The 15,875-nt window shown below is 33.4% G+C and overlaps 2 protein-coding genes across 4 annotated transcripts in view; both read right to left on the reverse strand.

The window, feature by feature from the left end:
- The window catches only part of LOC120418702 (probable cationic amino acid transporter), a 35,974-nt gene extending 23,697 nt beyond the window's left edge, over positions 1-12,277 (reverse strand). For 2 of the 3 annotated variants that reach the window (XM_052706878.1, XM_039581167.1), the window contains exon 1: positions 12,067-12,277. In XM_052706878.1, the coding sequence (XP_052562838.1) occupies positions 12,067-12,068 (2 nt within the window). In that variant the 5' untranslated portion in view covers positions 12,069-12,277. The remainder of the gene's footprint in view (positions 1-12,066) is intronic. The other variant, XM_052706877.1, reaches the window with a different exon arrangement.
- LOC120418713 (uncharacterized) overlaps positions 1-15,875 on the reverse strand; it is a 406,326-nt gene that overhangs the window by 370,501 nt on the left and 19,950 nt on the right. The window lies entirely within an intron of this gene.

Genomic DNA, 15,875 nt, shown 5'->3' on the forward strand with positions numbered 1-15,875 from the left:
CAAATTTGAGATAAAAAAATGGACAAAATTGGCACCCTTGACGGTTGACGTCGATTTTTCTTTCCCACTTTTGAAATGTATATTCTTCGCAGGCTAATAATCCCCGGCCAGCCGCTGTGCCCCCATTTCTTTCTCCGGTGCCATTTTCCGACTTCCCCTCCCAATCCAGCACCATTTTCCTCAAACTTTCAGTGTTTGCCGAATCCATTTGTGTTTAGGCTACAGTAACCAACCAAACAGAGGGGGGACGGTGTGACTTGACTAATTAAAAATATATAGTTTTACACCAAAACAATTGTTTGAAAACATTATATTTTCTAACTTTATAAAAAAAACTTTAACAAAAAATAATTATAAAATAAAAAAATATATTTCATGAAAAATTTAATAGAGTTAGACCCACCATGCCCCACCAAGTCTAGGGAGGTTGAGCATTATTAGAAGGTGGCAAATGCTCAGGACGGTGGTTCACGACGCGCGAAAACTGAAACGCCTGAATTGCGCTTACCTTTGTGATGTTATGACTTTGTGTTTGTGTGCTTTGCAGTTTTGTTGGTCTTTTCTGGTTCCTGTTAAGGAACGGAGAATCGCACGTGTATTTGTAGGTGTGTGTGTGCTTCCTGTGTTCTGAGTCGGGTGTTGTTCAACTTGTTTGGTGTGATTGGGCGGAGGCGGATGAATGCTGATTTGTTGTTTTGGGACGGATTTATGGTTTGTTACGGTAGTTTGATGATGAGCTGTGAGTTGAGGGTAGACATTTTCTTCGTGTTTGCTTGAACTTTTTAATAGGTTTATTCAATTAAACTTCAATAAAACATTCCTTATTCGGAACGTGAACTTAGAGATAACTTTTCGAAGACTTCTCCTGAAATTTTAAACAAATGTGTATCATTTTTGTAAATAAAGAGCTAAAACTAAAGTTATTCAAAACAAAACTTATTTCTTTTCATTCGATAGAAAATATGGAAAATGCATTATCCAAAATAAATAAAAAAAATGAAAAAAATCGTTAGCGAATTCAAAGAGCTTTTTACCAGTTTTTAAGTTTAGATTTGCAAATTAACTTCATAACTAACTTCCAAATAGTCGCAAAATATGTTATGATAATATAGGCATAAACATAATATTATATTTTGCCCTGATTTTTTTTAGAAGGTATTGAATAACTCTACTACCTATATAGAAAGGGGTCTGAAACTAAGGCCATTTAAAATAAAAATATGAATTTGTTTAGCACGAAATAAAATATGATTTGTTTAGCACGAGTCGTAAATTTTGCAATGAGTTGAATACAACATTTTCTGAAATTCTAGAATACTCCCTTTGAATTGGATTGTATGTGAAACTTTCGTTTCGCCACTTGAGTGTTATTTGCTATCAAGTCAAGATTCAATATCCAAAACGGTATCGAAAAGTATTGATTTTCGATAAAGTGCTGAAAAATTCAACTTTTCAGAATAGTATACTATAGTTTATGCAACAAGTTGTTGAGGAATGAAATTCATAAATTCACGATAATTGTTTATGGTAATGAGCAAATCTCTTTTGTTTAAACATCAAAATTGTTAAATTGTCCCCTCTACAACTTTGTAAAACATTGTTAAAAATAACCCTGCAAAGTAACAAGAAACGCGAAATTTTTATAATGAAAACATTTGTTCTAAATGAAAAAGGAACTTCTGGGTTGTTACAGATTCAAAAAGAAAATACCGTAAACCAGGGTGACTTTGATAGGATTTCAATTTGTTTTTGGAATATTTTCCAACAGGTAAGGGTTTTCTCAAGATTATTAATTTTTAAACATGTACTAGAGTAAGGCTACCAACTCTTGCTGAGCAAAAATCCGTACACTTTGCCGATATGACACCATGGTATAACAAAAACTGTCAATGATTTATTTAGATAAATTAAATTTAATAAATTTGAGAATTAAAAATATAAAACTGTGTCGTTTCTACAGCTTACAAATTTCACAAAATGCTATCAGAGTGCTTATGACTTGCACGTTTAAAAGTATTCATAAAATAAACCGTGATTTGAATCAAATCATTATGTTCTTCAATTTTTTGTTTAACCTTTAAAAGTTTACGAAATGTCAAGTTTGCTTTTACGAATAATATCGTTCTTAGTATTTTCACGAACCCTTTTCCAGAGTTTTTTTTATTGAAAAGGTCCTATAACATGTGAAACACAACAGTTTATAGGACCTTTAAAAAAACTCTAGATTTGTTAATTCAAATGTTCAAATATTTCCACAAGTTTTAGAAAGCCTTTGGAAAGGGATAAATATATTTAGTAAGAAACTTCAAAAAGAACAATTCTAGAGTTTTTTTAAAGGTTCTATCATTATATGAAAGACAATAGTTCAAAAACTCTAGAATTATTGATAATTAAATTTGGATTGAGAAAACCCTGGAAAACTCCTTTTTTAAATCAAACTCACAGAAAAATAAAAATTTCTAGTTAACAAAAGCTTCGATCACATCAAAAAAGCGATTCAATGATTAAAAAGTTGTTAAAATTCCTTACAAATCCGTATTATGCGTAAAATTCCCTACAAAAATTCCGGCCTGTTAAAAATCCGCGAAGAGGTTCGAAAATCCGTATGGTAAGGAAAAAATCCGTACAGTTGGTAGCCTTATACTGGAGTATGCCACACAAAGTCCATGCACTATTTTGGAAAAAAAAAGTTTTTTTATAGTGTTTAGAAAAATAGTTACGTTAAAAATTCATAGTTTATTTATTTTTTTTTATTTGCGTTTAAGGACCACTTAGCTCAAGAGTCATTTGGGTCGGAAAATTCATAGTTTAAATTCCGGGGTGACTTTGATAGTCATAGTATTTCTTGTTTAAATCATATTTAAGATGTTCAAACTTTATTTGTACGTTAAATGTACCATCACTGAAGTTGCTGATATTGTTTTTAAGAAAAAAAAATCAATGTTTATATTTAGTTAACTATGTTTATAAGCTTTTTTAACAAAATAAATGTAAATTTTAGGTAAAATTGTCGATTTATATTGCATTTTATACTGAATTCGAAGCATGAATCACTAGTTTTAACATTTTACATTAAATTTGTTTAACTGAAATTGCCTATAAATTAGGAGATATTTTTTTTCTAAAAATACACTTTTTAAGATTTCCCCATTTTGCAACATCCCTGTTCTAGCAACATAAAAATCACGTTGTGTTGCCATAAACGGGATGGCATAGTATTTTTATTTGTTTAAACAAATTTGTTATGACACCTTCTCCGAGAAAAAGTTCTCTTAACAAGAATTACCACTTTGTACCTCGTAAACTTAATCAATAACATCAAAAACACAATTGACAAATACACACTCCCCCAAATGAATTATTTTACGATGCGACACAATCACACCCGATTTGTGCTCATTTTTACGATTTTTATGCATTCCCATAACAGTAAACCACCTTGCACCTCCACCCCTTTGTTGACATCCCTCGGCACCGATTACTTGATTCCGGCGAAAAGCTTTTCCCCCGGCAAATTTCACACAACCAGAACACACCCACAAATACATTGAATCGTTTCTTTTTGTTGTGCGCATGTTAGACAGTAAAAAATATAGAATGAAAAAAAGGTTTAAAATTTGAAGCTAAAAACATTATCAATTTCAAAGATACGATTTTTTTAAACACGATTGATGTTTTAAAAACCTGATTTAATCCCACCAGGGGTGAGATAGAGCCTTTCTTACTAAAGAATATAACTTCTCTCAATTCACAACATCGACTTGATACAAAAAATCTTATGATGAAAGCAAGGTATTATTAATGATGTGTTTTCTAAAAGAAATTGAAAACGCAATTTTCACCTATCGAATATTTTTAATCTTACAAATTCTTAGCTTCCAATGCGCAAGTGACGACACACACCGCGGTTTTGGTTTTCTAGTTTTGGTACGAGCCCAAAAACCGAACAAAGCAGGCGCAAAGCAAAACCGAGTTAACCGCACAGTGGGAAGCTTACCATTCAGCGTCTACGAAAGTGAGAGAGTCAGAGACAGACATGCATCCGCTCTAACTCCTCTTTTAGAAGAACTTGTTTGGCATTTCACGTAGAAGATACCCAGCATGTTGTGCCAGTGTTTAGAATACGCTAATTACGCTTGTCTTTAAGGCTCCCGAAGACCCTGAGAGATTATTTTGAAACCCAACTGAGATATAGGTTAAGAACTCTTAATTGCACTCAAAGAGCTTTTAAGAAGTTCTTCTTGAGAGCTTAAGAGAACATTTACATGAAAATATACCTAAAATCGGTTTTTCCAATGAACCAATGTTTTCTACACATTATTCAAACCAAAAACAAGAGATTTTTACCTAGCAACAAGCATAAGATTGCTTTAAACGAAAATGCCATCTAGAACAAGCTGAGTGCCGTTAGAAAGAGCTCATAGTGCCGATGCATGTCTGGTCAGAGATAGATATTTTTACAACCGCACCACTACACACTCAATCGCAATACCTTAGGTAGATAGCCATTGGCGTCGCGAGCATTGAAAACTTTGAAAACGATATAAAGCTTAGAAGCTTCGAAAGCTCCTATTGGAATCCAATGAACTCTGTTAAATAAAACGACACGACAAATGAAGCCTACTTAAAGGCGATTTTAGGAGCACACGGAAAACAAATTGATTGTACCCGGATGAATGTCCTATATCAAAAAAGTTTTTGCATTAACATTGGACAGTTATGCAAAAACGGACAGAGCAAAAGAAACCGAAAAGCTACGATATCTTACATGTTGAAGGAAACATCGGTAGACAAGCTACTACGAACGAGTATAAGTCGAGCCGAAACATATGCGCCAGCATTCTCGCGTCAAAGCTCACCTTGACAACTTGTCGACTTGGCGACGAAGCGTCGAAAATCGATGCAGTGTGATTTTTTAGCGATTTTTCGGTTTAAAATTCATGCTGAATCGACATATTTACGAAGCTGGAAATGACGTCCTGGCTTAAAGTAAAACCTATACCTTTCTTTAGTAAGAAAGGCAAAAAGTAAATCGTTCTAAAAATTGATCGGGATTGCCGATCGATGTCGAATTTGTTTCAGATGCTCACTCATGGTCTGTACTATGAATGTAGCAAGAAATTTCGAATAAAATCAGAAATGAAAAATGTGGGCGAAGGTCACCAGGTGGGCTTTTACCTTTTTTTAGGGATTTTGTTTCTTATGGTAGGTCAGTCAAACGGCTCTAACTCCAGAACCATATTATGAATCTGGATGAAAATTTGGGAAGTTGTAGAGCTCGAAAAATGCAATTTTTGAGATAAATAAAAGATATGAAAATGAAAAAATTGGACCATATTTTCATTTGAAAACTGTGTATTTTCTGGAAAAGTCTGGCCGCATCCGAAAACAGATGGATATTTCGAAATTTGCGCGGCAACTCGCCCAGGTTCAGCACACTAGCTTTCATCTGCATTTAGGAGAATCGAAATCGGATTTATGGGAGCTGAGAACGGCGCGACACAAAATTTTGCAAAATTTTACCACATACGAACATCACTCGACCTCCACGGAATTTATTTTCTCAAAATTCGAGGGTTCGAGATAGACGAGTTCTATCAAGGTGAATCGATAGAGCGTCGAAAATCGATGCAGTGTGATTTTTTAGCGATTTTTCGGTTTAAAATTCATGCTGAATCGACATATTTACGAAGCTGGAAATGACGTCCTGGCTTAAAGTAAAACCTATACCTTTCTTTAGTAAGAAAGGCAAAAAGATGATTTTGAAGCTTTTTTTTTTATAAAAAAAAGTCCAATAATCGGAATTATATTTTTTTTTTGTTTTTGGATATTTTTGAATAAGCCAAAATAATTTTTAAACTGTGATAGCTTTCACCAGCTTCGTTCCGAGGCTGATCCTCCCACACACATAGCCTACTGGCGTTATACAACAAAAGAACCAAACCCAGCCAACCAAAACGACACAATTCATCTCGTGTCGCGCGAAAGTGTTTCCTTTGTCAACGAAAAGGATTTCCACGGAAGGTTAAGGGAAAGGTGGGGTAAAGTGGGACTTTGTTTTAGAGAATTTTCTTAACATTTGTTTTTTTATTTGGGAGATTGGGAACATATAGTTTGAAATTGATAAGATTGGTTGGATATGACTTCATTTTCCCTTTCTTCAAGCCAGAAAAACGATTTAAACGTGAAACCAACCACATCATTGAACAATTTAACTTGTCCAAAAAGAGGGGTCCCTTCTGGGAAAAAGGCGTTGCTCCTCGTGGGGTGGAGGCACGTGGCAGGTAAAGCATATCTTGTAAGTACACTCAAATTTTGGTGTTTCCTCCCCCCAAAACCTCATTCACCTCAATTTGTTCTCCAACAACCCAAGCCGCTCTCGAGATAAAGTAAGACTTTTGACAGGACACATAAAAAGAGTGTGTGTGTGTGTGCTCGTCGCAATATTAGTCACTTTGACGGGTTGTTTCACTCTCTCCCCCCTGGAGGTAGATAACCGGTTGTGGGAAGTTAATTTCCCATGAAAATGGGTAATTTTTTTGGAAGGTTTCTGGGAAAATTCGCGCCCCTCACGGTAATTTTCCACTCTGTGTCGGAGTTTTGCTCATTAATTTTGAGATGAACATTTATATTTTTTTGCATGCAGAATTTTTCTTGCTGAAAACTGTTTAAAGCTTTAAGAAGGGTCAAATAAATTGAATACTGAAATAGAAATAGTAAAAAGAGTTTAGCTAATTCCCCTCGGAATAAGTCCCCTTCCCAGACATCGAGTCAAGTCACTTACGAGAGGCCGTCGTCAAAAATCGATAGGGATTATTAGCATGTGTTCATTGGTCCGCGACCGCAAACGCTCTTCACTACTGTGGATCGTCGTTTCGTTGTTCGTTGTGTGCTCCTTTAACGGTTTCAGTCGATATATACTAGTATGAGAGTATGAGGGGTACAGTTTCCACTTGACTTAATAAGGTACCGTCCTCGGGTATGGCTTTAGCTTTCATCGGGTTATCCGGGAAAGTTTACGTTTAAATTGCGCCATCGATTTCACCGTTTGAACTTTCGCAGAAAAGTTTAGTACATTGGTTATAGAGCATTTGCTTGTAGCGTAGTGGCACGAATATCGTTAATTTAGGGGAGAATTGTAAACAATTAATCACTATTTGATTTTCTAAAAATGTCCGTTTAAAAATAATTTTAAACTAATATGTAATAATTATTAAAAAAATGTCTTAACGCTGCTCAGAAAACAGGAACAGGATTACGGAATAAAAATGTTCTCAGTTAGGTATTACATGATGAACAGAACTAAAAATATCCAATATTTTTATTGGAAATAATTGACCATAATGTTTCACATCTTTTAAACAATTTACAAATAGGGGAACCCTTTCTCAGCCTATTTCTATTATCGGCCTATCAGCACTTTGATCATGAATTACAGCTTTCATAAAGTGTTTTTGACTGTTCCAAAGTAATAAATAGCTCAAATAAAAGTGAGCAAGCAACTTTTCTTTGTTGAAACATCTGAAAATGTTGATTAATACACTGATAACATATATCAGACTTATAAATATCAGTTAAATTCAGGTGTTCCACAATTGTTAGAGGCACAATAACATCCCAGAATCATGGAACAGGCAATTTGGAGGCAGAGTTATTCTGCTCTGGATAAAATAGTCTTGAAATGCAGTTTTTGTTTAAAAAGTATTACTTTTACTAGTGAAATAGCTAGAGAATGTTCAAATAAAGGCCCTAAAAATAGCATGGTCGGCAGAAAAGTTGCATTTTGCATTCTTTTGACAAATTACCACAAAAGTGTTCCGAATTTGTGGGTGTTCCGAATATGTGGGATGACTGTACTTTTGCAGTGTTTGTTCTGAGCAAACGTTTTAGCAAATCGATTTTTTTTTAATTTGTTCTTTTATTTGTTATGTAAAAATACATTTTGGATAATTAGTTCATCCATAAAAGTTTCGAAGCAAATTTAGTTATGAATGTTTTGGATTTTTTTTATTTTTAAATCTTGTTCTGATAGCTTTTTAACTTATAGGCCTAGAACATCTCAGAAAGAAGGTACACTTTTCAAAAAATACAATTAGTGAGATCTCATATTGCTTGATAGTTTCTTAGAGCCGATTTATAAATTTATTAAAAAGTGGTTTCAAAAGATAAAAAATGAAGCTGTTTTTCTATAATAAAATTTTGAGACAAATATGTATAACTCAAACAATTTGTTTTTTTGATAAATTTTCTAAAATATAGGTCGATTTAAATAAATAACAATTATATTTTATTTTACTGATATTTTTTGAGGGGTTGACCAATGAATGCATTTTGCATGATTGGCACAGTCTACGGACACTAAGTCTATACAGTTTTGGGAGTTGTCCATACACAAATATTTTGACATAAATTTACATTATTCAAAAAGGATTTTTGGGATTTTGTCTTCAATATTTTTGAAAAATGATTATTTTTTCCAAAAAAAACTGTCTACATAAAAAAACTTCCTTGGCTTTCTTTAATGTTTAAATGTTGCAAATTGTTGTTGTCTAAAACATATTCATAAAGCTGATACAAATTGTATTTGTAGTTTTTTCCACCTTTTTTTCTCCTCCCTTCAAAGTTGCCCCAAAAAATCAGGGGGAACAACAAATATGGTTTTCAAAAATTTTATTTTTTTTTCGTTTAGAATCATTCTAACATTTTTTGGGCAGTTAAATTTTATTTCGAATTTTCAATGTACAAAATCGCAAAAATTTGTTTTTCGCAAACATTTTTTTTCGTCAAATCTCACATTTTTTGAAAATTATTGATCGTATTTAACTGTACGGATGTATAATTCATTTTGGTTCAATTGAAATGTTGAAATCCTGACTTGTTATTTCAATAATTATATTTCTTTAGTTTTTTAAGGGTAGGGGCTCGACCACGGGCAGTAACTTCATATGATATGAAAAACTTTTATTTTTGCTACGAATTCAGTTCAAAGGGCAATATAAATCAATTTTTTATAAAAAAATCTTGAGAAATTGTGGGTAAAAGTTGCAACTTACTAACAATTTCAAGAAAAGCTATGTCAATCAAGGTCACACCGATTTTTTAAAGCGCGACTTTTTTAAAGCACGATTGAAAAGCACTTTTTTCCAAAAAATGTGCATAGCCTTGAATCCACACCTCAGTACATGTTCCAATTGGTACAAGAATGCAAAAATTAATTGAAATCCTATCAAAATCACCTCGGCTAAGGGTATTATTTTTGTGTGGGTGGACAGCTGCCAAAATTATATGGAAACTTAGATGGTCGAACCAATCATGCAAAATGTCCTCTTTAGTAATGGTAAAGCTCCCCATGAAGTTTAATACAAATAATAAAAAAAATTACAAAATATAATTAGTTCCATTTTCGGATTTAGAAGAGATCATCGGTAACGATTTGTTAAAGTGCATCACTAACGAATTAGAGCAAGTTTTAATGTCTTACACAATATTGTTTTCAAAGAGATAAAAAAAAATAAACATATTTTTAACTTCAAAGCATTAGAATCAGGTTAATAGAAGGAAATCATTGATATAAAATTTATAAAAAAATGGAAAACATTAAAAAAAGATGAAATTGTGGGAAATTTTGAAAGCGTTTGAAATGTTCTTCTCAAATCAAAGCTTGCTGTTAAATTGATGGTAATTTTTTCCTAGATATTCAATAATTATTTCCAGATTGAAATTTTTTTGATATTTTTACAAAATATTGATTCAATGAAGTTTATTAATAGTCTGTGTACCCTAGAGCGTCCAATTTCCCGGGGTTACAAAATTCCGGAAACGGGAAATTTTCAACAAATTTCCCAGGAAATCCCGGGAATTCCCGGGAAATTTGACATTTAACGAAAAATATTTCATTCCTGTGTCTGATTAATCTTTTGCAACGAAATTGTATAGAACAGCAACTTTATTGGTCAAAATGAGTGTGAGGATCAATTAATGGCTTGACTGCTTGTAAAAAATCATGCAGCTATGAGAAAATATATAAACTTTCTAATTTTTAAAGCATTCAAATCGTCCCAAATGAAAGAAAATATTATTAGTATTTTTGTTGAGAAGAATTTTTTAAATCAAAGTGTTTGGATAGTGAAAATCTATGCTCCACAACCATAAAATTGCTTTTAAATTTGTCTCAGTGACCATAAAGTTAAAATAAAAAAAAAACCAAAAAATTCAACTTGTGAATAAATGAATAATCATTGAATTCACCTTAAAAATCTATTTTCTAGCGCTTTTTAACTTGAAACACTATTTCATGAAATCACAACTCAAAGTTTTCAAATATTTGGAGCGAGTTTTTGAAATATAGATGCATTCTTTGGGTAAATTTCATATGATACGAAGTTGTTTTTTGATGGTTTTTCATGGTTTTATGATATGATTTTAGTTATATGGTATTCAGCCTAATAAATTAATTAAATTAAAATAATTTTGAGTATTTAAAAGTGGTTGTAATTCAACGATATTTTTTAATATATAACCCTCTTACGCCCTTGGTAGCTCACGGGCTTCATAAATTTATAACTTCAATCTGTAATTTCTCGAATACTTAGAAACAAATTCTTCTCACACAAACCTTTTTTAAAAATTCCAATCCAACATGTTCAAGGTAAAAAAAGTCAAACAAATCTCAATGTGGATCTTGGCCGGAAGATGTAAATATCTTATTTTCAAATGATATTACAAAAAAAAAACATTAAAAAAGGTTGTCAAAAATAAAATCGTTTATATTCATTCCATAACAGCGTATGTTTTGTGGTCCAACATATATAGGCAAACAATATTCCTAGTGGTGAATTCTTCAGAAATAAATATTATCTGAATTAAACCTTGACATGAAATATACAGAAATAAATAAAATCAAATCAGGTTCTCCAATTACTACTTTTGTATAATTTCAAAACATTGGTGCCAAAAAGGTAGGAAAATGTATACTTCTGCTTGTATTTTGGGAATTCCTGGGAAATATTTTTTTCCGGGAAATCCCGAGAATTCCCGGGATTTTTTTTCCCGGGTCGGGAAATTGGACGCTCTAGTGTACCTCAAAAAATGTGAGGCTCAAGCTCAAATGTCTGTGAAGTACAGACAAATCTATGCATCTGGCATCCTTGCTCACTATCCACGATACTCCCCTATGCCAGCTCTTCCTTGGTTACTTCCTGTTCCGATGCCACTAACCGTTTTCTGCTGTATTTTTTGCACCCTAACACGAAGCACCAGGCAAAAACCGGAACTATTCTGGATAGTGTTGTATTTCACGAGTTTTTTTTCATCCCTTCAACTTCACTGCAATTCCAACGAGCAGCGATGAGCTGCTAAATTTTGCATGAGGCAAAATCGATCCAACAATTTCGCCTTTTGGTAGTCTTTTCACGTCGTCGTCGTCGTCGTCACTCAAAAGAATCTCGCCGAAAAGCTCATCATCCGCCAATTTGTCCCACTTTGGCGCGACCAAACAAAGCCCTTCACCCTCGCTCCACGTGCGTGTGTCCCAACCTTGTCGCCCCAATCAATACGAACTAATCGATTCTAAATATCGCACACATTCCCACGGCTCATCACGACATTGAATCGAAGGGGGGGTTCAGGAATGGTGTTCGTCACTTGGCACGAAACACTGATTAAGTGGGACAGATATGAGGCCCTGGACGCAGCCAGCCAGGTTGGGCCATGTAATCGCTATTAGTCACACAATCTGCCCTTAACACCTGGACTATCAGGCTGACAAAATTGACTTATTAGATTTATGAAGGGTAAATTGTCCTATTTATAGTTATTCAAGTCAATAGTATTGCTCGAAATTGTTTCGAAATTAATCAAAATTAATTTAAAAATCCAGAAAAGCTTCAGTTATCTTGGCAGTCCAAGTGTTAATCACCCCTTCCCCCTTAAGTTCCCACCACGTGGCGGGTTCCCTCATCCCTTAAAATATTTTGAATGCAAGTGCGTTGACCATGATATTGGTTTCGCTTGTTCCGTTTCATTCTTCTTCTTTTTTTTCATAGAAACATAATTTTAAATTCTCACATGGGACATTCAGGCTCAGCCCCGTCAACCAGCCTCAGACAACCAGGAAACACACACAGTTTGGTTGGCGACGACGATGTGGTGGAATTTTTCCTGTCACCAAAGCTCGGAAACTCTTGCACAAGTACTTAGTACACACACGAGACCGACGGATAATGAAGAGAAGCTAGTATTTTTCCGAACCGGACCACCCCGAGTGGAGCCTCGACGATGACTGGGAAAATGTTTTCGAGTGTGGAGAAAATGTGTGGACGAAGGCAATGTTTTGGAAACGGGATCGGGAAAACCGAAGGAAGCCGTGGACAGAGATTCACGAAAAAATGAAGGACATGCGCAGAGTTGGGAAACAGTTGGGGTTGGAACTAAATGAGGAAGATCGATTTGACAATTTGCAGAAAGAAGATTTTATTTTAAAAAAATAAGCTGCATGAGTTTTTAGACCCCCCTCCCTTTCAAAGTTGCCCCGAAAATGAGGGGACAAAAATGTTTTTTTTAGGTTCAATTTTCAATGGAATTTTAAATGAAATTAACTGATATCAATAAAAATGCATTCCCCTGCGTTTAGAATCATTTTGAGTCCCAAACATACTTTGAATTTTTGTGAATTTTCAATGTACACTACCGCAAAAAGATTTTTATTATCTGACATTTTTGTTTTCGTCTAATCTTACATATTTTGGAAACAATTGATTGCTAAACAACGCAACTAGTATACAATGCATTTTTCCAAACTATGGCTTGTATTTCTTTTTTTTGCAATGTGAAACAGGTCGAATCGAGCTGCTCCGATTTGTATGAAACATTCAGCGTTTGTTTGTCTATACATGAGATGAGTTCATGTCAAATATGAAACCTCTACGACCAGGGGAAGTGGGGTAAAACGGGCACTTGAGGTCCAAAAAACATAAAAAAACCTAAAATTGCTCGGATTTTCGTAAAACTTGATCAATTCTAACTCTCTAAAATGCATTCGAAAGGTCTTTTAAAGCACTTTAAAATGTGCTATATACATCTAAGATTGGTTTGACTTTTTCTCATAACTTTTGCAAATTATTGTTAAAAGTGGATTTTTTTCAAAATCTCAACATCTTTTTGCAACAGCCTCCACCTCCTATGCAGGGATGGAATAATCGCAAAAAAATCAATTTCGCTTGCGAACTTTCTTCACTCGCGAAAGAGAGAGAAGGCAAATCATGCAAAAGAAAATCGCTCCCGAAATTCTCCAAGAAAATCAATCTGCTGATGATTTTTTTGTGATTTTTTTTAATTCACTTTGTTTACACACATTGCCCATCGACAAAATGTGACAGGTCATTTTTCGACGTGTGACGTTACACTTGCAAGGGTAGTACTTGAAAAGATGTTCCGCCGAATAATCAAGATGATGATTTCTTTAGATTCTTTTTACCGATCTTTCGTGCGCGAGAGAGGAGAGCATCTCTAATGTTTTCATCCTTAAAAATATCATAGCAGGCAGTGTTCATCGTTTGAATGGGAATTAAATCCAGACATTTTGGAGAAAGACACTTTTTATTTTACGAAATTGGGTATATCTCTGCTTATATTGAACCAAAATTGATACTTTTATATGGAAATTGTTCAGAAAACTGTTCTCTACAATGTGATTGATTCGAAAATGTTTTAAAATATTTTAGTGTTGTATGGCAGAGGATTGAAAAAATAATGTTGGGAACCTTTTGGGTAATAAATAGAATTTAAATGAAATACTCTGAGTTTAGCAATGGTTTAAGGTCGAATTTGTATCCGGCCATTCTGTTGCTGTATTTTTATGACAAATTGTACAAAGAAAATATTTTTATTCGGTCGTTTTGAGGTTTCCAGCTTGAATGTTGGGGTTATTTCAAAGATAGCTAAAAATCTTATAAATTTGGGTTGGAAACTTTTGATTTGAGGTCAGATATGTAATTTAGAGTCGCTTGAGGCACATTCATCAGAAATTTGATGAATATGAACATGAACCCATCGATTTCTATCGACTTTTGTGAAGAAAAATCCTATAAAATCGAAAAAAAATCTTCAAAAGAAAGTTGCTCTAGACCCCCAACGAAATATTTCGCCGGACCCCGCAAAATGTCGGGAAAGAACCCTTCTTTCATGGTGCCAAATATCAGACCTGCCGAATTATTTATCTTAATGTTTTCGGAAAAATACACCGTGACAGAGAAGCTTGGTAAAAAAATTTCACAGAGATATGAATTTTTAAACAGATATTGAATTTTCAAAGTTTTTTAAAATGTATAATCAGTTGGGGTGACATTGGGTCATACAAAATTTGTAGAATTTATTATAGCTATCCTTTTGAGTATTTGAAAATCGAACCAATAGATGTCGAAATAGAGAATTGTAAAGAATTGAAATTGAGAAAATTATAATTTACTAAGTGATGATTTTTAAATTACCTCTTTGATGAAATTAATAAGGTTCACATTTTCACACATTTTTTATGTAATATTACTAAAAAAAGAGGCAATATTCAACCTATCAAATTTGCAACCTTCAAAAATTCAACTTTTTGTGCGCCGTGCAATGCAATGGCACAAATGGTTTTTTGGTAAAAGGGCAGGACAAAGTTTGAGTTAAATAAAAAAATACAAAAAATGGAAACCGGTAGATTTCTTTAAGTATTGCTCCAGCGTTCTCCAATTCGCCTTCCGACAAATATTTATTTATTTTCAATGTTAAAAATAAAAACATTGTGAAATTTTCAAATCTATTGAATTAAAATATTTCAAAAATAAGCCTTAATTTGAAAAACAAGCAAAAAGATTTTGAGGAAATGTCTATTGTTTTTATAATTGATTGACATTGCAAATAAATCTGGATTTATTAAAATGTTTGTTTTTTGCAATTATTCTCAACGATCATTAATTCGGCGAAAAAAACATAACTCTTTCAACAACAAATTCTTTGCTAAGAAGTTGACTCTAAAATTTAGGGAATTTAAATCACTATCAGGGTTGGTTTTAAGAATAGTAAAAAGTATTCAATGGATTTTATTATTATCTTTTTAACGTGTAATCCATGATTGACCTAGACACACAATGATGTCGATTTTAAAACATTTACAGCGAAATCGAAAATTTTTTTTGACGATTTTGGAAACATTTCTAAATAGAAACATATATTTACAAATTTGAAAACATAGAGTTACCGGATTTGTTCACAGGATTTCTAGCCGTGTTAGGGTATTCCGATAAATGGACATTTTCGTCGATTTTCGCAAAAACCTATTTTTAACAATAAATCACATTACTCTGCTTCGTTTCTACCTATTTTATAGCTCCGGTAGCATTGATATAGTTGGGCTTTCAATCCTAAATTCAAGCTTAAATTTCAAAAACCTACATAGAAAAAAAAAACGTTGAATTTTGGAATGTTGAATATTTGGTAGGTTGAATATTACCTCTTTTTTGAGTAATATTACATAATAAAGGTGTAAAAATGTGGACCCGATGAATATTCATCAAAAACTGATGAAAATTCATCATTTTCTGAGGTAAAATTAATCATTTTATTGACACAAAATCTGTCACCATTCCCTGATGAATATTACCATCATTTTTTTTTGTGTAGCCTTCAAAATATTGTATGAAAACTTAGAGTGTTTTGGAAATCTCGGTTCCATAGAGACAATATTTGAACATAGTTAATAAAGAAATTTCGGCCTAATTATTTCAGGCATAGAACCTCACCCTAAATTTTGACCCGAACGGACAACGTAACGATTTCATGGGGAATTGCTTTCTACACAGAAAAAAAAGTTGAATTTTGGAATGTTGAAAATTTGG

Source organism: Culex pipiens, chromosome 2, assembly GCF_016801865.2.
Source record: "Culex pipiens pallens isolate TS chromosome 2, TS_CPP_V2, whole genome shotgun sequence".
Lineage (NCBI taxonomy): Eukaryota > Metazoa > Arthropoda > Insecta > Diptera > Culicidae > Culex > Culex pipiens.